We start from the raw sequence: 23,281 nt of genomic DNA, 5'->3' as shown, positions 1-23,281 counted from the left end.
GTTACGTTAAATGTAAAAATACATAGCAAACACATGAACATTGGTGACACATGTGTAGTGATTCTTCCTAAATCTTCCCCACACAACAGTGCTGTGATCAGGAGAGCAGCTCACTAGCATTTGGAACAAAGCGCCTTCAGTTCTGGCAGTGGATGTGGGGCAGTTTCGTGCTCGTTCACCTCTCTTCTGTTGTCATCCGTCCGGGAGACTCACCGCGCTGTTTTGTCCTTCCAGATGGAAGCGGATAAGGTTTCAGTCAGCTCAGAATATGACACTGCTGAAATCGGGAGCAGAGGGGAGGACAATCGGCCACTGATCGCTGCTTTTCCTCCGCCTCTGGTGCAGCCAAACCCATCCCCTAGGTAGTGCTCAACCCCGTCTATTGTGTGTTTACAGTATGTGACCAACATCACCCCGGACCATCCTGTCATGGGACACTTGCTGTGCCTGTGATGCGGCACTTAACACTGGCATGAGGCTTAGATCCTAACATCCATCTGCTGGAAACTTCTAATCTAATCTCTGCCTGAAGTGCCTTCATTTATGCATGTCGTCTTGTGTCAGATTCAAACTACACACTCCGATACAAGTACACTGTAATAAATAAAATCTCACTGCCTTCAATCAAATGAAGACTAGTCAAATCCACTTACATTAGTCATACGGACTTAAAGTATTAATAATTATTAATAAATAATTAGCTGAAACCTAAATAACTTAGCTGGTTAGCGTCCCGACTGGGCCAGTTGGCATTTCTGTATGAAGTTTGCATGTTCTCCCCATCTTGGTGTGGGTTTTCTCCAGGTGCTTCGGTTTTCCCCACAGTCCAAACACATGGATGCACTAAATTTGCAGTATGTTATGTGTCTGTGTGCACATGTGAATGAGTGCATATGGGTGTTTCCCAGTACTGGGTTGCAGCTGTAAGGGCATCCACTGTGTAAAACATATGCTGGAATAGTTGGTGGTTTATTCCGCTGTGGCAACCCCTGATAAATAAGGGACTATGCCAAAGGAAAATGAATGAATGAACATAGACACATCTGTTGTGAACTAACCCTTTAAAGCAGGGGTGTCAAACTCAATACCTGGAGGGCCGAAGCCCTGCACAGTTTAGTTCCAACCCTGCTCCAACACACTTACCTGTAGGTTTCAAACAAGCCTGGAGGACTCAATTAGTTTGATCAGGTGTGTTTAATTAGGGTTGGAACTAAACTGTGCAGAGCTGCGGCCCTTTTGGAACTGAGTTTGACACCTGTGATTTAAGGTAATCAAAAATCGCTGCTCTTAATCAGAGTATTTTCTTAATCATCAAAGCGGAGTATTGGTGTCCATGTAAATGTACTCAGAGAAAGTGTCAGATGATGTCGCAAAGTCTGCTGACATTATCGGGGGACAATGTGGCCAAGGGCTACATCAAAGACTCGTACTAAAGACTATAGACTACTTACAGGGACTTTGGTCACACCACCTCTAAACATTTAATTCTAAACAGCTTTGAGGGGCACACACACACAGACAGACAGACAGACAACACACACGGTAAAGTGCACCCCGTGAGCAGCTCATTCAACACGCACGATCACGTTCATCAAATTTGCTTAAATTAAATGTTCTAAAGTGTGGCTGTATTTCACACTAACTCTGACACACCAACCAGAAGCAGACGCTTTACAAAAGTTGCATGTAGGGGGAAAACACCTAAAACTTAATGAAACATTTGAGGGCGCATGGAATTACCAAGTCATGATAGTTCAGATAATCTGACATATCTGATTATTTTTAATTCATACAGTAATTAATACAGAAGTGTTGGTGTGATTGGTCTGTTTGGAAGCAGATATCTCGGATCAGGTGTGTATTTTCACAAACCACCGTCTGCTTTACTGTGATCCTCTCAGCTCTGCAGATATTACATGGGTAAATGTGATTCATTAATAGCTAACCCATTTATTAGTAACCGAGATGAAATGGCAGCAGCATCGTTGTTCATTTATTGCTTAGTGTGACCCTTTGGCCTGTGCTGGACAGCTTCTGCTTTCGATCAGAGCTGCGTTTCTCTGCTTACGGTCACAGGACATGGGTAGAGTCATGCTGCATTTAATCTCTCCGCAACTTCCTGCTAATATTGATTTTTAGCAGAACAGCCAAGGTCCACGTAGTAATAGCTGAAACTTTAACCTTGCTCACAGGTTAACAAGAAACGTCAAGAAAACAGGGACTGTATTTCTCGCCAAGGCTGAATGTGCGGGAGATTACTGTACTTGGCTGTCATTACAGTTCACGATATATGTGTGGATGCTGGCAGGTCAAGCACCAAATACACATCTTTTTTGTAGATGCAAGAACTTACTGTAGGGCTGCACCATATATTATTTCAGCATAGATGATGCAATGTGCACATGCGCAATCATTACATCACAATATCTTCAGTATTTTACAGATTGGGATGCATAAAGTAACAGATACTGAACAAATTTAATGTCAAAAGTATTTGAATTGAGAAGCTTGTCGATTAGTAATTATTAAGAATATATAAAGCATTGAAATCACAAGCGCTTGCATATTTTCAATGAGTGGAATTGTCAGGGTTTGTGTTTTTGTTCCTGGAATTGAACAATTATTAACATTTACGCAGTTTAGCTCTTCATTTAAGCTGTGAGTATTCACACACATTCAATACTTCCTCTTCACCTTCCAGAATCTTAATATTCACTTCTGTTTAAAATATGATGTATAATATTTAAAAGGCACTTTGTAGTTTGATTTAATTCAGTTAAAAATGTACTTTCATTAAAGGGCACCTATGGTGAAAAAATCTACTTTTCAAGCTATTTGGACAAACATATGTGTATATATAGACCATCAGATTGGGGTGATATGAACACACCCAGTCCTTTTTTTTTTTCAATTTAACAACATAAAAACAGTGGACCAATTGGAGCGGTTTTCAGACCGACCGCAACTTTACGTAGGAGTGCGATCCCCCCGCCCACCCAATTGATTGACAGCTGCGCGCATTAACATGTTCCGGTAGTCACGTGTGTATGTCAACAAGACCAGGCTGACATACGCAAAGCAACCGGGAATGAAAGGTCTGTTCTGTTTGCTAGGATCAGTAATCATCATCAAATTTGGTCAAGAGTAAGTTTCACATGTTTAAAGTGTTTTAAAACAGAGTATGTGTGTAATTAATTACAGCGTTTTACTTCAGCTTTACTTCATCAGCACAGCCGCGTGTCAGAACAATTATAAAAGAAGACGCTTCTATCCCGGTTTGTGGAAGTTAAATCAGGTTTATTTTGTACATTAGCATAACAGATATCCACACAGCAGTGGAGGTTAGCCTGTATCCTGTTACATTTGAGTGCAAAAACAGTGCTTAGCTAAGCACGCTCTGTCTGCCTGCCTACCTGCCTGTGTGTGTGTCAGCTGCGGTGTGTGTGCGCGCGCGTGAACTTTGTAACGATATTGTGTTTGACTCATCAATGCAACTTCACAATACTGATTAGTAAAGGTTAGTTCTTACTGTAGTATCTCACAAACGCTACACGAGACCTTCTTCGTCTAAGTCTGGCTGTTGTCTGATGCAGCCGAGGGAGGAGATTAAAGCACGCGGGAAGGCACGTAGAAACAGTAGGTGGGCAGAACTCGCCTTAAAGGCGCAGTACGACAAAACCACCCCCTGCTGGAAATCAGTATAAAACAGCATCTTGTAAAAGGTATAATGAAAAATCTGATGGGTGTTTTGATCTGAAACTTTATATACACATTCTAGAGACGCAAAAGACTAATATTAAACCTGAAAAAAGGGGTAACCTAGGTGCCCTTTAATACAAGTTCGGCTCTTAAAATTCAACATTACATAGGGGATTCATTGTTAATTCAATCAATTGTTTTATTTTTATTATTCAGTTAGTGTCATTCAACAAGCTTTTTATTTATTTCAATAAATGTGTTTCATTTTAGGTTAATAGCGAACTTTTACCTTTGTGGAATTATTAGTGTATAATTTGCATTATTGTATTGTTTGGATACGGTGTAATCATTTATCCATATGCATTCCTCTAAAAATCACCCCACACTTTCCTAAATATCAGTTTTTCATTAATTTACTCAAGTCATCTGGTGATATATATATATTTTATATCACTAAATATATAACATAAATAAAATAATGTAGTGGCATTTGCAGTGCAACACTACTAGAACTAAGTGTTTGTACACCTAAAACTCCTCGTTTAAGCGCAGACCAACAAGCATGTTTGTCTCAGGATAGTACTATAGTAATTCTGCAATGCATGCTGAAGAGAGTCTGGAGGGATTTCATGTTAATATCTCTCATTTGCATAATGCCTCGTCAGGTTTCCAGAGGGAGATCAAAGAATTGACTTCCTCGTTCTGGCTCATACACTGCGTTTTCTCCTCTTTGGATGCCATTGGAGTGCGTCTGATTGCGAATCTGATTTGAATAAACTCTTGTTGGAGCACTCGGGCTGTAATTTAACATGCGGGTCTCTGGTAATTGAGTATTGAGTAGAAGAGTTAAAGGAAGATGTCATTTAAGTCCAGGCTGAAGCCAAGGATCTCTGGTTTGGGAGAAATGGCTTCATTTATGTATTCATTTTTGGTCAATCACTGTCTCGTTTCTGGCATTGCATGATTTATATGTTAAACCATCCTCTGTGTCTGTGATTCAAGCTATGACTCCCATTATTGAGATGACCAGATGTCCTGTATTTGAGGCTCTTTTCTAATCTCCTTATTGGATCTTATTATAACATCAGTTTCCTCAATTAGAGTATGCATTTGTTAACTATTAGTCCTTCATTTGAAGTAATAAAGCGAAAAAACTGTGATGAAACAAACATCAGTGCTCTTGACCTTCTCAACTATTTTAAAAACATGACATTTTAATTCATGTTCGGGAAAGGAAAATAAATTGAAGGACAGTTAAACACCATCTCATATAGTTCAATATCTCATATTTGTGTTTGATAGCAAAAAGAAACTTAAAGAAACTCTTTAAATCAAACAAGAGATTGCAAGGAAAAATCATCCAAATAGTGTGCACTACCTGACAGAAAGTCTTGTCGTATATCTCAGTTCATTCATTCATTCATTCATTTTCTTGTCTGCTTAGTCCCTTTATTTATCCGGGGTCGCCACAGCGGAATGACCCGCCAACTTATCCAGCAAGTTTTTACGCAGCGGATGCCCTTCCAGCCGCAACCCATCTCTGGGAAGCATCCACACACACATTCACACACACACTCATACACTACGGACTATTTAGCCTACCCACTTCACCTGTACCGGAAACCGGAGCACCCGGAGGAAACCCATGCGAAGGCAGGGAGAACATGCAAACTCCACACAGAAACCCCAACTGAGCCGAGGCTCGAACCAGCGACCTTCTTGCTGTGAGGCAGCAGCGCTACCTACTGCGCCACTGCCTCACCCGAATCTCAGTTGTAAGAGCAACAAACGAATCGCTCCCTCTGCAGCATGAGGAGTGAAAGCAGGAGAGGAGGTGTGTTTTAGGATGAGATCAACACGGAGAGTGGACTGTACATTTCCATACACACACATACACACACACACACTCCTTATCACCAATGCCCGTGCGGTCACTTATCCATCAATGTAGAAAAGTGATGTAAAAATATCAGTTTTGTAATTAAAAAAAAAAATAGCATACTGACCTCTGGTAAAACCCCCGATCATGGATATATACACTGCAAAAAATGCTTTTCTTACTTAGATTTTTTGTCTTGTTTCTAGTCTAAAATCTAAAATTTGTTATATCAAGAAGCCTTGTCTAGACAAGCAGAAATAATCTGAGAAATAATATGGCAATATTAAGTAAGTTTTTCCTTAAAACAAGCAAAATAATCTGCCAATGGGGTAAGCAAATTAATCTTGTTTTTTCTTTTGAGGTAAGATTATTTTGCTTACCCCATTGGCAGATTATTTTGCTTGTTTTAAGGAAAAACTCACTTAATATATTATTATTATCATATTATTTCTCAAAACAAGACAAGATGTTTTGCTTGTCTAGAAAATGCTTCTTGATTTAAGAGTTTTTAGATATTTGGACTAGAAACAAGATAAAAAATCTAAGTAAGAAAAGCATTTTTTGCAGTGTATGTGTGTGTGTGTATATCTCTGGCTCTGGATGGCCAAAGTCCTCCACTGCAGCTTAGTCCTGCATTCATTTCAAAGGAGCGCTACCCTGCACTAAAATTGACGCGTTCCTTCCAATAGACAACAACAGGGTAGGCGACGTCTAATGTATATATCTATGATTGCACACAATGTCAAATGTTAGATACTCGGGCCAGTTCTTATCCTTCTGGAGGACAACTGGAAAATCCATAACAGCATTAATAAATGAATACCTTGTTAAATTTAAAGACCTCTTTGTAAAAGTTTGAACGAGTCTCCAATACAACTAAATCAAGCCATCTAATCGTTTCCAATTTTGGTCATCGAGTCGTGCTTTGTGTCTGATTTCGTCATCTTGGTGTATTTGCTCATCTCCTTTCTGTTCTGTTTTGCAGTTTATTGAGGCCTACCAGGGCATCGGATGCGTGGACTCCATGTGCTGTTTCTCAGAGGGGCAAAACGCCTGCTCACGGCTGGGCCGGCTGGTGGAGCGACTGATGGGCCGCTGCGACCCAGCCCGGACCCCCAGGTGCGAGCTCTCTCTCTCTAGCCTCTGCTGTAAGCACATCTCCTACAAGCTGGAGCACGACCAGCCGGCCGCCCTGGACCACTGAGGCCACTCCAAGCATTCCCTGATTAATCTAGAGTTTAAAACCAAAACGGGTGCATTCATTCACTTTCAGTGTAACCACGGGCGCTTCTCAAGTCTTATTTTTGCATCCTCGTTTCCTCTTCTCGCGTCTTATCACTGCACACGACAAGCGACAAACTGGAAGTCATTCATTTCCAATGGAGAGTAGTCCGGGAGCTGCGTTGAGTTCAGATCATCTTCATACGCGGAAAATTCAGAGCCGATATGAGCTGTGGACCCGTTAAAATATTTGAACTTCTGCGACTAGACCGCATGTGATGTATTCCAGTGTTGTCCAAGCAGGTCCATGAGAAATAGTAGTCTGATAGCCCAAAGGCTCTTGCTTTTGCACTCTATTTCGGACATCGCAAGAATCCAGCTTCTCGACAAAACTGAAAGTTCTGTGCGACTGCCACAAGGGGGCGTATTACGACTCTCGAGTCCGAATGTCGTGTGCAGTGGAAAGGCGGCTTTAGCTTCGGCTTTTCAGGATTCGAGGTAAGGACGCAAGGTAAAAGTGTGAGAACAGAGGAGTTAAGTGAAGTGAAATGACGAATTTAGCGTCACTTCAAAGAATCGTCGTTTAATAAGCACCACACATCACTGATTTTGCTCGCACATCCAGATTCGTGAACATTACAGATAATTGTTAGCATTGTAATAGTTTATATCTCCACAAAACACCACGTTTGTCTGTATTTTACGTATGATTATGAATTTCTCGTTTTAATAAAAGTGTTACATCAAAATTAAAGGAACCGTGAAAGCAAACCACATTAACAATATCCTAATATTCACATTAATACGTGTTTTATTTTTTAACTGTAGTAAGTGATTGTTGAGAGTTGGGCGAACGTATGGAAGGCAAATCCTGCCAATTTTAAATAAATCAAGTAAACATTGGAAATAAAAATCTGATTAACAATTTCATTTTAAAACACTGTTCGCAAAATATCTGCCAAAATTGAAAACGAAATTATTTAATTTTCATTTTCACTTTGACAACACATCGTCCCTGTCAAATTGATAATTAAGATGAAGTTGCCAATTTAACATTTCATTTTCACTGCATTTCCACGCCAATATTAAAATAAAAAGCCAAACTGAAAAATAAAATGCAAACACAATTTTTACAAAGCGTGTTGTTAATGTTCACGCTATAATAGTGACACAATTCAAATGAAAATGTAAATTTAAGCTTTCCTTTTATTGACACTTTTTCATTTCAGTTTTCATTTTCGATTTCATTTGCAACTTAAAGCTGTATGCAAAGCCTATGCTAATCAGTGGGAGGGGCGTATTCAAGTGACGTCGAGTGCTTTCACACACAGTTTTGATGGATGGGACATCGTGAGTTACTAGTGTAAATACAGCATAACAGAGGTAAAATGGTAAAAACTGTTAGTCAGCTTTTACGTGAAGCAGCTGCTGCATTGGTACAGCAAGAGGAACAGGGGACACAGGAGAAACAAACGTCAAACTTCCGGCAGAGAAACTGTGATAGGCCTTGTGATGAAGTCGTATAGTATACTGTATTAGGTCTTGTGACGTTAACAACTTGTTAGTACTAAAAGCTTTGAAAGACAGCTACATCAGCTCGGTAAAGTTGGTTTTAGGTTTGGTATTCGCCAGACATTCATGCAACGCAGTGTTACGATGTGTTGTCAAAATGAAAATGAAATAATTTCATTTCGTTTTCAATTTTGGCAGATATTTTGCGAACAGTGTTTTAAAATGAAATTGTTAATCTGATTTTCATTTTCATTTCCAATGTTTACTTGATTTATTTAAAATTGGCAGGATTTACCTTCCATACGAACGACCCACCTTGTTAAAATGTAATGCTACCAAACACCAACATTGATATTAGCTGTGCGCTCACATCGAAGGCGGTGAAAGCGTCAAAGGTCGCTCTGGCCACCCTGGCGTCAACGCTGTCTACAGCTCTGGCGGAGAGAGCGTCAAAATTGGCTACAATGATCTCGTATTTCAAGGGTTGGTTGCAGCATATATCAGTTGCATTCCCGCATAAGACATGCTTTCTAGCGTGAAAATGTTGCGCACTTCTTATCAAATTAATTCAACAATGTGAGATCAAGTTGCCTGTGTTCTGGCTTTGCTTCACTTAATTATCCCATATGTCCCAAATGATATTGAGAAGCGCCCATGGTTTGGCTTGGAGCTGAATCTAATTTCGTGGGATGATCCAGGTATACACAAAGTTACTGTGGGTCTGCCCTTTCAGCTCATTGTCTTCGTCTGTCCTCGTCTCGACCTCCTCTCGAGGTGCGTCTCTGCTGTGGCTTTCCGTGTCTTCTCTGTGTGGCAGATTAATGTTCTCTGCTGAAGAAACCTGTGCCTCCATAATCGCTCGATCATCACACCCAGTTATTAGCAAGGCCGACATATGTAACGCCAATTTATGCAAGTATATGCTCGTCGAATGTTGGACTCTATGACCGTGTCATTGCGTGTTCTGAGACGTTGCATCCCTGTTGAAGTGTTTGAATCTGCGTCTTAGTCTCTGCCTTGCGTGTGTACCTCCCCGTGGAGGGGTTTGTGACGGCATGCCAGCGTAATGCACTCCTCAAGCCTCAGCTTTTTCGTGTAACCGTTTTGACTGTCTGTATCCGCACTTTGGGAAGCAGGTGCTTCCGGCGCTTCTCCACAGTTGTAGGATGAGAACTCGGAGACCTGATCTCGCTCTGTATTAGATTCCTGCTCCAGTTTAACTGCTAGAACACTGCCATCGAAGCGCAGGGTACTGGAGGACACTCTGCTCCGGTTGGCCAATGGTAGCCTCTGCTGCGACAGGCTTGTTTATCGCTAAGAGAAATATCAAGGGACCACATCCAGATGAGTGAGACACTGCTAACTGTAGTCTCCAAGAGGATTCTTGAATCGTGTTTTTTTTTTTTGTTCATCGTTTTGTTACATACAACTTAAAGCCTTACGGAAGTCAAATCAATCTGTCTATCTGCATGGGGGCAGCGTTTCATATTCAGTGTGTTAAACGGTCAGTGCCAGAGTGTGTGTGTGTGTGTGTGTGTGTGTGTGTGTGTGTGTGTGAGTTTTACTAGACACTTTAATCCGCTGTTCGTTTACCCTGTTTTACTATCTCGAATGAAGGGTTATACATTGTATCGATCATCTGTACTGCTTTCCTACCATTCGTCTTCAGAGCGGTGGTTCTCAACTGGTCAAGTCGGGTCGCACGTTTTAATATTTTTTTGTTTTGGGAAGGAACGACAAAAGCTGATAGCTTTTTATTCTGCTCTTAGATGTTGGCTTAAAGTTCCTTCTCAATCTTATTCCACTTCCTAACAATACTCTGACGCCCGATTCACACAGGGCCTCAGGGTCAATGCTTGACAGAGGGCGTCGATCATCATAGCAGCATCAGCCAATGAAATTAGTCTTTAATCAGCTACTGTCTGGGCTGTATTTGCATAAAGCGATCTGATTGGCTGACATTGGTGCTTAAAGTTAAGAAATTCCCAACTTCTGCAACAAGCAACACCACTGTAGCGGTGTCGATGGATCTACATTGCAGTTCAACGCTGACGCCCCGTTTGAATGTGGCGTTAGTGGACTGCTCATATATTGTTTATTTTGTGTACTCAAATACATAATTTCAAATGAAACGCGTAGCACGCTTGCGTAAATATGAAGTGACACGCATGCAATGAGAGTTAAAACATCTCAGATTGCACTGTCACACCACGAGTCATGTGATCAGAACCAACCAATTATCTTCACGTTTTGTATGGTTTATAACAGTAATTACCTCAGACAAACACAGAGCACCTAAACACTGATTCCTGAAGACAATGATTCAGTGAATTAATGATGGTTGATTAGCAACGACAGACGCTAGCACTAGCTCATATGCACATTAAAGGAAGGGTTGCGCCTCAAATTTTCCACTGTCCATATGTAATCTGGCTGCTTCCAAATGAGCTCCTGCCACCAATGTAATTTTGTGTTGTTAAAGTCTATACACTAAGTTTATACGGCAAAAAGTAAACGTATCAGTTGGTAGAATGGAGCTTTATGTCGTAGGCTTGATGCCAGCATGTTCTTATTGTTAAAATGTATGTATATATATATATATATATATATATATATATATATATATATATATATAAAAATTTAGTTTCCCAACTGATCTGATTTTAATATGCAAAACAAACCCTCACTGTGATTGGACACAGCTTTAATGCACATTTTGAAGTATTGCAGAGGAAACGAATGATAAAATTTAAAAATTACAAATAAAAATTGGTTAATTTGGTGGTTTTGGTCTTGCAAAAATAAACTTGCCGAATAAACTGTGACATAGTGTACTAGAGTTAGGTGATGGCGACTAAATTGGCATCGTATGATGTCTAATGTGGAACATCGTTATGGACGATGGCATCATTGTCGTACCGACGCTGTGACACGTTACCTGATAGATTCAAAAGACAGAAGAGTCGTCAAATAGAGACAAGATGAATTAAATATCACGTTTAACGACTATCGTAAGACGCCATCCAGCAGTACATGGATAAACTGTCGGACGTGCACTGCTCTTTGGGGTTTTGTGCTCAAAGCACCCGCTGACTGCTGGAGCTCAGACGTGCGCATAAACTGCAGCATGACAAAGTGTGCGTGGTCATGTGATGTGCGTTTTCAGTGGTATAGTGTGGAAGGAGAGCTTTCAGAAATCCTAGATGAATCGCCAGTGTGTATATGGGTTGTTTTCGTTCTAAAGTGGCGCTTTAAAACTAAGTTATATTAGTCTAAATGAGGCCTAAGTGTGTATTTTTCGCAAGCGGCTTGCTGCTGAGATGGGGCATGGCGGAGGACCGATATTCCAGCTCAGCATCGTGATGTCTATCGGCGAGGAACTATGGCATCGTCGATCAACCCAACCCTATAGCGAACATTACACCCATGTGACTCTGTTACGCCTTTACTGTTTGTTGCTAGGTAACCAATGCTACAGTGAGCCTAATGAAAATGCACCCAATTCACATTTGAGAAACCCAGGCTATCATATTTCCGCAATATTTACTACATCGATGGACTTGATATCCAGAGCAGATTCTGGATCCCAAACCAGTTGAGAACCACTGCATGCTAGACAATGAAGGAGATTTGTTTACTATGGTATGAAGCCAGTTTGAAGCAACATTTACCTAGCGTATACGTACATTTAACCATGCCAGTACACACTCTTGAGTTAGACGTTTTACCTCCTCAAGATCTTAAAACGGTTGTCTTCATCTGCAACATACAGTGACGGTACGTTCAACCGGCCCTCTATTACTCCTTACACGTGATCCAAAGATAATCGCATTACTGTAGCTGTCGATGTAATCTTGATCTTATATAGCATGGGTCTATTTATAAAAACGGCTGTACGTGAAGAGGATTTGTCCACTTGAGGAAGACAATGCCCTCTGGTGTTCAGGAGTAGCAGGTATACGGCGTTTGAGGAATACAGCTTTGGAACGGCTCCGATCCTCAAGGGCTGCTTAATTACACTCTATTTACATATATACACGTTTTATAGCAAACCTATATACACATATTTTTCTACAAGCAATAGATTTATGTTATGAATTACTTTCTATATTTACTTATCTCTATCTATCTATACTGTAAAGGGTCTTTGTTTGATATGTAGGTACCGTACCCAACAAATAAGGAGGAGGTCAATAGTTTCATGAGAATGTAATCTATGCGAATGTCAAGGCTGTGGAAGGATGTTGTGTTTATATTTGTTCATTGTTCTTTAACCACACGCATTTTAACCCATCTTGTACTAACCCGTCCTCATTCATCTCTCCATTGGCTGTGACTCTTGACTGTTGCTTGCTGCTCTTCATGCACTTTTCAAAGAGAGATTTAGAGTAGATTTGTGTGAAAATATTGGATTGGATTGCGTATAGTAACAAGTGTATATGAGATATATGCACACTTACAGTCCAATTAGAGCAAGCCAGTAATTACTAACACTTGCCAAAAGAGAACTGAATTAAAGTACCTCAGTGAGATATTGAGTGTTAATACCTTTTAAAAGCCAATCTTGAAGTCATTACCATTCATTTTAGTCGTTTGATTCCAACAGGTTTGAAGAAAGAGTGAGATGAACTCAAGTAATACCAAAAATGCTGAGTTTGTCGCCACCTAAATATGATGTCACTTTCTTGAGGACCGTTAAATTAGCATATTTATGACGTTGATCCAAACTCAGGTGGAGATATTTGTATTTAAAGGAACAGTCCACTTAAAATAAGGCTACTTTTACAACTGTCATAGAGTTAAACAACAGTTTGACCGTTTCTGAATCCATTCAGCTCATCTTTGCGTCTGAAAGGAACACTTGTAGCTTAGCATAGATCATTGAATCGGATTAGATCATAAGTATCTTGCTCTAAAAGGACTAGAAAGTTTTGATATTTGACCTTGCTAAAGCTTTAAGGAAATGTGCTGCTGTGCCATGGCTGCTGCAGGCGCACTTAAAAATAGTCATAGGATATATTGACACAAGATGTAATATCATTGTGTCTTCTGCAGCCATGTTAAAGCAGCAAATTTCTGTAACCCACCGGTCCTACTGAACCCAACACACTCTGAGCTGGGATCGAACCGGCGATTCTATGCATGGGAGTCAGTTGCTATAATAAGAAGGCTATAGACCATGACCTCTAGCATCTGTCGCTAGATCATCTTTAGAGGTTAGAGGAGTGAGGTTTACCTGCAAAGCACTTCGCTAGCTGGCCTGCGTTATACTTACTCCCATCCCGGACGAGCCCCCACGTGTAACCCATCGGTATTACTGCACCCAACCCGCTCTGAGTTTGGATCGAACCGGAGATTCTGTGCATGTCGGTTGCTCTAACAAGAAAGCTAAAGACTATGGCGTCTTGCACCTGTCGCTAGAGCACCTTTAGAGGTCAGAGGAGTGAGGTTTACCTGCATAGCACTTCGTTAGCTGGCCTCATTAGCTGGACATTTTTTTGATTATTACTGAGTGTATTATTGAGTGTATAGTCTCTAGAATGTATCAGTCTAGAAAATAGCTTTTCAACTACACAAGTTTTTAGGAAAACTAACTTAATTTTCCATCAATCTTAACAGCAGAGGAGTCAAGCTTTAAATAGGAAAATTATCTAAACTTTTTGGACATTTTTAGTGAAATGCTAATGGTCTAATCCGATTCAATGGTATGGGCTAAGCTAGCAGTTCAAGACCTGGAGATCAACTTAATTGATTTAATAATAATTATACTCAACTGTTAAACTTTAGAAGAGATGTAAAATTTGCACATTTTTCCAAAAACAAAAGTGGATTGTTCCTTTAAAACAGAGAGATTTCCGTCCATCCATTGAAAACCTTTTCCATCAAAATATTTACAGACTTTTGATCTTGTAAGTCTCCTACCTGCATGTTAAACTGAAGCTGAAAATGGTTTTGTCTGCTATTTTTGATGTGCATCGATCAATGATACTTTTGTGACATCTTAATGGAGTACTAAAGTAATGGATGCCATGAGGAAAATGCACTAGCCCCGACTATGATTTAATCCGGTTACGCACAAGCTGTCCTGTGCCAGAAAGAAAAAGGAGACATCTCTAAATATTGCCATCTTAATATTTTAAGATGTCTTAAATAAATATTTTAGAGTCTTAAATATGAATAGAATAGTCTTATGGGTTAAGAATGAGTAAATACTTACAGCATCTTCATTTTTGGTTAAAGAAACCCATAAAGGAATATATATTAAGACATGTATATAATTGGGCTGCACAATATATAGTTTCAGCATCGATATCGCAATATGAGGGTCAGGATTATAGTTGACCAGGAGCCACAGTTGACGTAACTTTTTTATTCCAAACAGAGCCAATCAAGTCATCTGCTGAAATTGTGTTCAACGTTTCACAGAAAAATAAAATATTGCTATGTTTTTATATATATATATATATATATATATATATATATATATATATATATATATATATATATATATATATATATATATATATAATGTATATAGTGTATTGCTTAATTAATGTAGTTCTAAGAGGCCATGCAATCAAATATTTTTCTTTCTCTAGTGATCAGGACTTAATTTTCTCACAATCTCAGCATGACTCGTTCAATCGAGTTATAACACCCTTAATGCGTTCATGTGGGTGATTTGGTTTTGCATTGGGTGGGTATAAATATTAATAATTATTGAAACATAAATAAATAAAAGCAAAACAAAAAAAATCAAGATCAAATAAAGAACTTTTCATGTCGAGATCTTATTTAATGTAGTGGTCATAATAAAAAAATCACCAGAATATAAGTCGTAATCATGAGAAAACAACTTTTTTCAGTGTCAAGATCACAAGAAATTCAATTACATCAAGATCACAAGAAAATAAAAGTTGTGATAATGAGTAATGTTGAAATCACGAGAAAACTAAGTTGTGATGACAAAAAAACGAGTTATGTCGAGATCACGATAATAAGATTATGGGAAATTAAGTCGAGATCATGAGAAAATAAGTTGTTATTACGAGAGTCATGATCACGAGAAAACAAGTCGTTATTACAAGAGTCATGATCACGAGAAAGTTATGATCACGGGAAAATAAAAATTGTGATTACGAGAAATTCATGATCACAATAAAATAAAAGTGATGAGAAAAGGAGTTGTTGAGATCAAGAGAAATTAAAAGTCGTGATTACGAGAAAATAAGTCATTTTTACAAGAAAACATCTTTTTGTTATGTCATGGTTAAATTAAGTCGTGATCATAAGAAAATAATATTTTTTTGTTTTTCACAGAAAATGAAAGTTGTGATCACGAGAAAATTAGTTGAAGAGATCACAAGAAATTAAAAGTAATAACAAGAAAACAACTTATTTTATGTCGAAATGACGGAAAAATAAAAGTCATGATCACAAGAAAATGAGTCGCATCAAGATCACGTGAAATTAAAAGTTGTAATAACGAGAAAACAACTTATTTCATGTTGATCATGAGAAAATGAGGTATGTCGAGATCACGAGAAATTAAAAGTTGTGATAACGAGAAAACAACTTATTTTATGTTGAGATCACAAGAAAATAAGTTGAGATCATGAGGAAATGAGTTATGTCAAGTTCACGAAAAAAAAAAGTCGTAAACATGGGAAAACGAGAGCGAAAAAAAACATTTGATTGCATGACCTCTTAGAACTTTCATACTTAACATTCAGGTCCCAGAAAAATAATGAGCATCCCTTATGCCAGACTCTAGAGCAGCTTTGAATTGAACACGTCTCCATTCTCGCCCTCACTGTTCGCAATTTCCTTAATACTTCCAGATCTTGGCACGACTCCGACACCTTCTTCTCCAACGACCGGAGCATCCTGACGCTCTCGCCCATGGAGGTCTCTCATTGTTAAAGCACCAGCCCAAAAAAAAAAAAGGGACCGAGTTTGAAGACGCCTGCCCCTTTACCTCCCTCCCCCCACTTGTCCAATCACCAGCCAGACTTTCTCTGATGTCACACTTATCAAGCTCTGTTAATCAGAGCATATATTCAGCAACGAGGAATACGCAGTGGTCCCCCCCAACAAATAACCAAAGGATTGGACTCTTGAACGCTTCTGTGTTTTCGGCTGCTCATAAAAACCTTGAAACTGTACACAAATGGCCGCCGTCTTTCCTGAGGAAAAATGAAGGAGGTCTGTTTTTGAAGCCATATAATTCCCTCCTTTAATTGCCTGATTTTCAAGGTGTATTAAACGTGTGTAGCGCCAGCTCACCAAACCTGTAGCCTCCTACCCTAAGATGCCTACCTGTACACCCGGGTTGTACAGACTTTACCACAATGCAAGAATGTCGAGGAGGGAAACTCAAGCATATCATCCTTTAAGCCTCCATCAGTCATGTGCCTGCATATTATGTCTCGTTTTCCACTGTTGCATGTTTTATTTTCGTCATTTCTGTCCACAAAACATTGCTGTGTTTATTTTTTTTTCTGCTTGTGTTGCTAACCACTTGTCAAATGCTGTTTGTTTGTCTGTGTGTGTGTGTTATTTAATCTCGTGAGAGGGCATAGTCTTGAACTGAATAATACTCGTCCTACAATAAGGCCCGGAGCATTGAGACAACCGTTTTAAACTTGCTTAGATCAACTATACTGAAGTTTATGATATCAAGACTGCATGCTACACATGTCTCAATAATCCTATAAACAGAGGCCTGAGGAAACTGGACCTAAATGCTCCCATTTTGAGGAGTCTCATCTTTTTTGGGGGGGGATTTCTCTTTATTTTTGTGCTGCAAGATTGAGGATTTCGGTTGAAATCTGGTGCCGTGACCCGGATGGGAGTTGGGAATCTGCTTTTATGTTGGAGTATGGTTACATTTAGATTATTTTCTATCTTCTTCTCTTCAGTTTTATTCGTATATCACTTTTCATGTCAATGTTCAAACCCCAAACGACTCCCGACCGCTGATCATAACTCTGTTTGGCTATATAATGTGTTGAATTATATAGCGACGCCACTTATTACTCAGAGACATTAGCAATAAGACTCAATCTAGACTGGAAATACCTGATCTAGCCGTGATGTCAGTCATCCATAATGCGGTTGCATCTTTATTTTCGTGTGTGTACGTATTCATGCGTTCTTCTTCTTGTACTCTCCTTAATGGTGAACATGTTTAATTGCTGATGTTTATGAAAATTCTATTTACAGAATAAATACATTTATAAAACCTACTGTTTCATTCGTTTTCCTTCAGCTTATTCGCTTATTTATCAGCGGTCGCCACAGTGGAATGAACCACCAACTATTCCAGCATGTGCTTTACACAGCGGATGCCTTTCCAGCTGCATTCCAGTACTGGGAAACACCCAAACACACTCTCACACACTCACTCATACACTACAGCCAATTTAGTTCTTCAATTCACCTACAGCGCATGTGTTTGGACTGTGGAGGAAACCCATGCCAACACAGGGAGAACATGCAAACTCCACACAAACGCCAACAGGCCCAGTCGGGACTCAAACCAGCGACCTTCTTGCTGTGAGGTGACAGTGCTAACCCCATTTGATTACTGTCCAAATGTGATTCTATCCTCCAGTGGTTTGGCTTTGTTGAACTGCAAATGCTTGCAAATATGTTTAATCAGAGATGCTGCGCCAGTCAACAGGTATCCAGAGGTTCACCCGGACAATCAGCCAAGCATTTCAAACGGTGGACATCCAAGAAAAATGTGGCCAGAAACCCATCTGTATCCACCAAACAAAGACATACAAGAACTGAAGGTTACAGATGCTGAGGCAAAACTCTGAAAGGGTTTTGTTGAAGTGGTTATTGAACATCGTTCAACTAGCATATTTAAGCCACAACTATATTATTCACCCTATTTCTCAAAAATCAAGTGTTTTAAATGGTTCTCTAATTGTTTACGAGAAAATAAATGACTCAGTCGACAGTGGCCTCTGGTGGATTTCTGAAAACAAAAACTGCAAAAAAAAAACAAACAAAAAAAACGTATTTGGCGCTCTCCAGAAATGTATATAGAGGTACATTTTCAGAATGAGCATGGGTTGAATTTCGTCCCCCACCCCAATTATGGAGCAGTCCAGCAGTCAAATCAAGTCTAAAGGTGCGTTCGACATGAAGCTCAGCTGCAGCCGGCGGGGGCGGAGTTGAAAACGGAGCCGTCAAGACGGACAGCTGGACACTTCGGGACTCAAAGTTACTGCAATAATGATGACCGGTCACATCATCATTTTTTATTTATAACAACAAAACATTTACAAATAAAACAGAATACAGTCTCTACAAACTATTTAAACAATAAGGGAGAATTATGAATAAAATATATAACAAATGCATGAGAGAAATAAGAGGAAATGAGAGGTTAATATAAACATAAAAACAGACAGGTCTATTAAATACAACGCAATACGCATAAATTCTAGGAGTTAAACATCACTCTTTAGGCTAATACTTCTTGTTTGAATATGCTAAAAAGGGGTTTATGCACATTTATAGATATAAAATTTCCAATGTAAAACGCAAAATAAGGTGTTTTGATTAAGTCTTAATAAATGAGATTATTTTGGATAATGAAAGCATTTTCAAAAAAGCACTTTAATCCAAAAACATTGTGTTGAAAAGATTGAACAAAAGGTAAAATAAGTGAGCTACAGATTAAGAAGGCCTAAAGTTTCACAGAAAGAGCACGTAGCCTATAAACGGCTAGACAGGAAATACAATATATATTTATTATAATCATAAAATCATTTTATAATTATATAATAAAATACTTCTTTAACTTAATTTGTTAAGAAAGCTTTAGGGTGGCAGGATCAGTGATGATCAGGCCCGTGCGGGGGGGGGGTACTAAAGAGCGGTGTTGTCGCACGCATACTCTACTCAAGAGCGGTGTTGTCGCGCGCCTACTGAAGGACGGGACCAAGGGTGTGTTGCGTCGCGGGGGCACTTTTGATCATTTTGGAAGGGCACTTTCTATCCAAGACTAAAAAGGGCATGTGCTCTGCACAGGTTGAGCCCTATGTGTGCACGTGCCTGGTGATGATGATTATTTTATTTCAAGTCTGTAAGACTTATTTGAGTTCATATTAAGGTTATTCACTAAAATATATCATTTAAATCGTTCGTGGAGCTGGATGCAGTAAATAGTCTGTATAAAAAGGTTGAAAATAAACCTGTGCAAACAAGCCAGCCTTTATAACCAGATTATTTAACAAAAGATGATACTGCAGTAAAATATTGGATGTCTTTTAATAAGCAAGATGTGTACATAGAGAGGGTAAGAAAAGTGAATTGTTTGTTTGAAACTTTTAAATTGAAATTTCTCCAATAATAAACCCGAAATACACGTGTTTGTTGTCATGTGGTGAACTCAGCCAATCGTGTAATATCGGTGTCGTCATCAGAGCTCCTGCAGTCGCTCTTCAGAAGAATCGTCAGAATCAGCCGTCTGATCTCGGAGCGATGTCGCGGTACTTTAATGCCACATGTCACGTGGCGTCGGCGCAGCATCAATCCGGACAAGATTTCTAACCAGCATGCACCGCTTTAAAACAGATTTCGATCGATCTGCGCAGCGCTGCATGAAGTCGAACGCACTTAAAGACTTTTAGAATTAGTTTTAAATAGGATAAAATAGGAGGTTGAGTGCAGGGGTTGCAAAAAGGGGGTATGCAGTATGTGCGGTGCCAAACAGGGGGGGCCATTGTGCCAAAACTATTTCTGAAATGATCCTTAATAGAAGTTTCAGGTAATAAAAATAAATAAATGTGTTCTGGTAAAAATCTTTACTTTGCATTTTATGATTATAATATTGCATTTTATTGAATAAAATATATACTACTCCCACCAACTACCCCCTCGCCTCCGTTGACCATTTGATTGATCTGTTGCTTGTTATCGTCACATGATCAAAAAGGAGAGAAGAGTGAAGAGACGTGGCGAAAAACGAAAAAAAAAAGGAAAAACACTGCCTGAACATGAAAACTGCCATGACAAATTGGATTATTCATTCATTCATTCATTTTCTTGTCGGCTTAGTCCCTTTATTAATCTCTGGTCGCCACAGCGGAATGAACCGCCAACTTATCCAGCATATGTTTTTTACGCAGCGGATGCCCTTCAAGCCGCAACCCATCTCTGGGAAACATCCACACACTCATTCACACTCATACACTATGGACAATTTAGCCTCCCCAATTCACCTGTACCGCATGTGTTTGGACTGTGGGGGAAACCGGACCATCTGGAGGTAACCCACGCGAACGCAGGGAGAACAAGCAAACTCCACACTGAATTTCCCTCTGAAATAAATAAATATAAATGAATTGATTAAATTAATTGGTGCACAATTAGTGTTGGCAGAGACCCCCTTGTTCTATCTGGGGAAAAATACACATCACAAGCAAATTATGATTGCTTTAACCTAAGAGAGCTCATATTGTAAATTCTAAGCAGACTGACTGATATTTTGATTTTCAACAACTTAATAGTAATTAATACAGAACTTATTAACACTTGTAAAACTGCTACTGTGTTACTGTTACTGTATTGTATTTACGCAAAACATCTTTGCGAGGGGAAGCAAAAACTTTCAAAAATATGTTTACCTATTACTTTTATTTCCTCTACCATCACGTCCCTTCCAGGTCTCCGTACTACAGAATAAGTACTTGTTAACAAATTAACAATAGTATATTTAAAAGAAAAGGCACTAATGCCTAAAGAATGAGCACTTGTAGACTTGTAGAATGATTAAACGCCTACTGAAAAATATACTAGAATCCAGAAAACAGGTAGTGTTAACATTAAGAATGCTACTAAATTTATGCATAGGATGTATCTGACCCCACTTCAATTGAGCAAAATCTACCCTAATGTATCATCCAGGTGTCACAGATGTAAAACCTATTCAGGATCAATCATGCATGTTTTTTGGGAATGCAAAAAGCTAAAATTTTTCTGGAAAGCAGTACAGGACTTTACAGCCAAAGCTTTGCAAGTTCCATTGGACAACACACCAACACTATACCTCTTTGGTACAGAACTGAACAAGACACTTGATCCTATTTCTATAAAGAGACTCGGCATCATCTCCTATCTAGCAAAAAAAAATGTATTTTGCTCAACTGGAACCAACAAAAATCTCCAACATTTGAACTGTTCATAAAACTCTTGAATGAAACAATGCTCTTGGAACAATATACATACTACTTAAAAAACAAAGGGGATGCCTTTCAAAAAATATGGATGCCTCTAATGATCCTCTGACTCTATGAACATATCTGATGTATTTTCACAATATGTTTGACCTTAACCACGGCATAACTTTGTGTATTATTTTTTTTTTTTTGTATTTTGTTTGTATGATTATTTATTTATTTATTATTATTATTACTATTTTTAAATTGATTCATTTTTTTTTCTCTTTGCCTTTTGCTGCTATACTTGTCTACTGATGCATTTGTCTTTGCCCTTTTTTTGTTTACGTTTGTATGTTCATTAAAATTAATAAACAAAGAATTAAAAAAAAAATAATGCTACAATATTTTTGAATTAAATGTTTGAAGATCGTGTCATGCGAGTGTGCTCATTCTTCACAGCTTCTGCTTTATTTGACTGCCATCTGGCGCTCATGAAGATGAAGTGCATGTCTGATGTTTTATATTCTTCAGAGGATCTGAGAGATTTCATTGAACATTTGAGAACATTCACTGGTAACACTTTACAATACAGGACACAAAGATATATATTGACACAAACAATATTTTATAGCATTTAATAATTGGAATTCATAATTTATTATTAGTTAATGCACTCTTGAGTAGGGTTGGGTATCGTTTGTTTTTTTTTCCCGATACCGGTGCCTAATCGATACTTTTAAAACAATACCGGTGCCAAAACAGTGCCTGAATCGATACTTTTTAGCCACAAAATGATGGTGGATGACTCTACAAAAATATCTTATTTGACAAAATATTTTTTATATTATTATTGTGTTACTGTTACTGTATTGTATTTACGCAAAACATCTTTGCGAGGGAACGCAAAAACTTTCAACAATATGTTTACCTATCACTTTTTTTTCTTCCTCTTTTCTCCGTACTACAGAATAAGTACTTGTTAACAAATTAACAATAGTATTTTTAAAAGAAAAGGCACTAATGCCTAAAGAATGAGCACTTTTAGAATGATTAAACACCTACTGAAAAATATAGTAGAAGCCAGAAAACAGGTAGTGTTAACATTAAGAATGCTACTAAATTTATGCATAGGATGTATCTGACCCCACTTCAATTGAGCAAAATGCACCCTAATGTATCATCCAGGTGTCACAGGTGTAAAACCTATTCAGGATCAATCATGCATGTTTTTTGGGAATGCAAAAAGCTAAAAAAAAATTTCAACTACTCACACTCTTAAGTAGGGTTGGGTATCGTTTTTTTTTTTTTTCGATACCGGTGCCTAATCGATACTTTTAAAACAATACCGGTGCCAAAACAGTGGCTGACTGGATACTTTTTAGCCACAAAATGATGGTGGATGACTCTACAAAAATATCTTATTTGACAAAATATATTTTAAAATAATTTTAATAGAACAATATAATTACAGTTTAAAGTAAACATCAATTCATATTGTATTACATTAATACATTTCCTTTGATAATTTGTTGGTTAGCATGAATTTAAGATTTGCATTATGAAATTACATTAGCTTACTATTAACCTGTGGGGGGCGGGCAGGGGCCACGCACTTTTAGGAGCACATTTTAACATATATATCACAAAATACTTAAAACATTCAAAGTAATTTTTGTTCATGCATCACTCTGCAGTCTTCATAAGCAAGATAATTAAATAACTTAAACTCAAAATAATTTTCCTTGTTTATTTATTTGACAAGTAACATTATACTGGTGTAGGAGAACAC

At 38.6% G+C, this 23,281-nt stretch overlaps 1 protein-coding gene across 22 annotated transcripts in view; it reads left to right on the top strand.

Annotated features, from left to right (window-relative positions):
- Positions 1-17,555, top strand: part of atp11b (ATPase phospholipid transporting 11B) — a 110,384-nt gene extending 92,829 nt beyond the window's left edge. For 16 of the 22 annotated variants that reach the window (XM_087302208.1, XM_087302198.1, XM_087302203.1 and 13 more), the window contains 2 exon segments: positions 6,564-6,697; positions 16,153-17,555. In XM_087302208.1, the coding sequence (XP_087158334.1) occupies positions 6,564-6,697; positions 16,153-16,234 (216 nt within the window). In that variant the 3' untranslated portion in view covers positions 16,235-17,555. 22 annotated transcript variants of the gene reach the window in all.
- The last annotated feature ends 5,726 nt before the right edge of the window (positions 17,556-23,281 follow it).

This window comes from Danio rerio, chromosome 22 (assembly GCF_052040795.2).
Source record: "Danio rerio strain M-AB ecotype USA chromosome 22, GRCz13ab, whole genome shotgun sequence".
NCBI classification, from domain to species: Eukaryota; Metazoa; Chordata; class Actinopteri; order Cypriniformes; family Danionidae; genus Danio; species Danio rerio.
The sequence above is the reverse complement of the archived record's forward strand: the minus strand, read 5'-3'. Positions and strand labels throughout refer to the sequence as shown.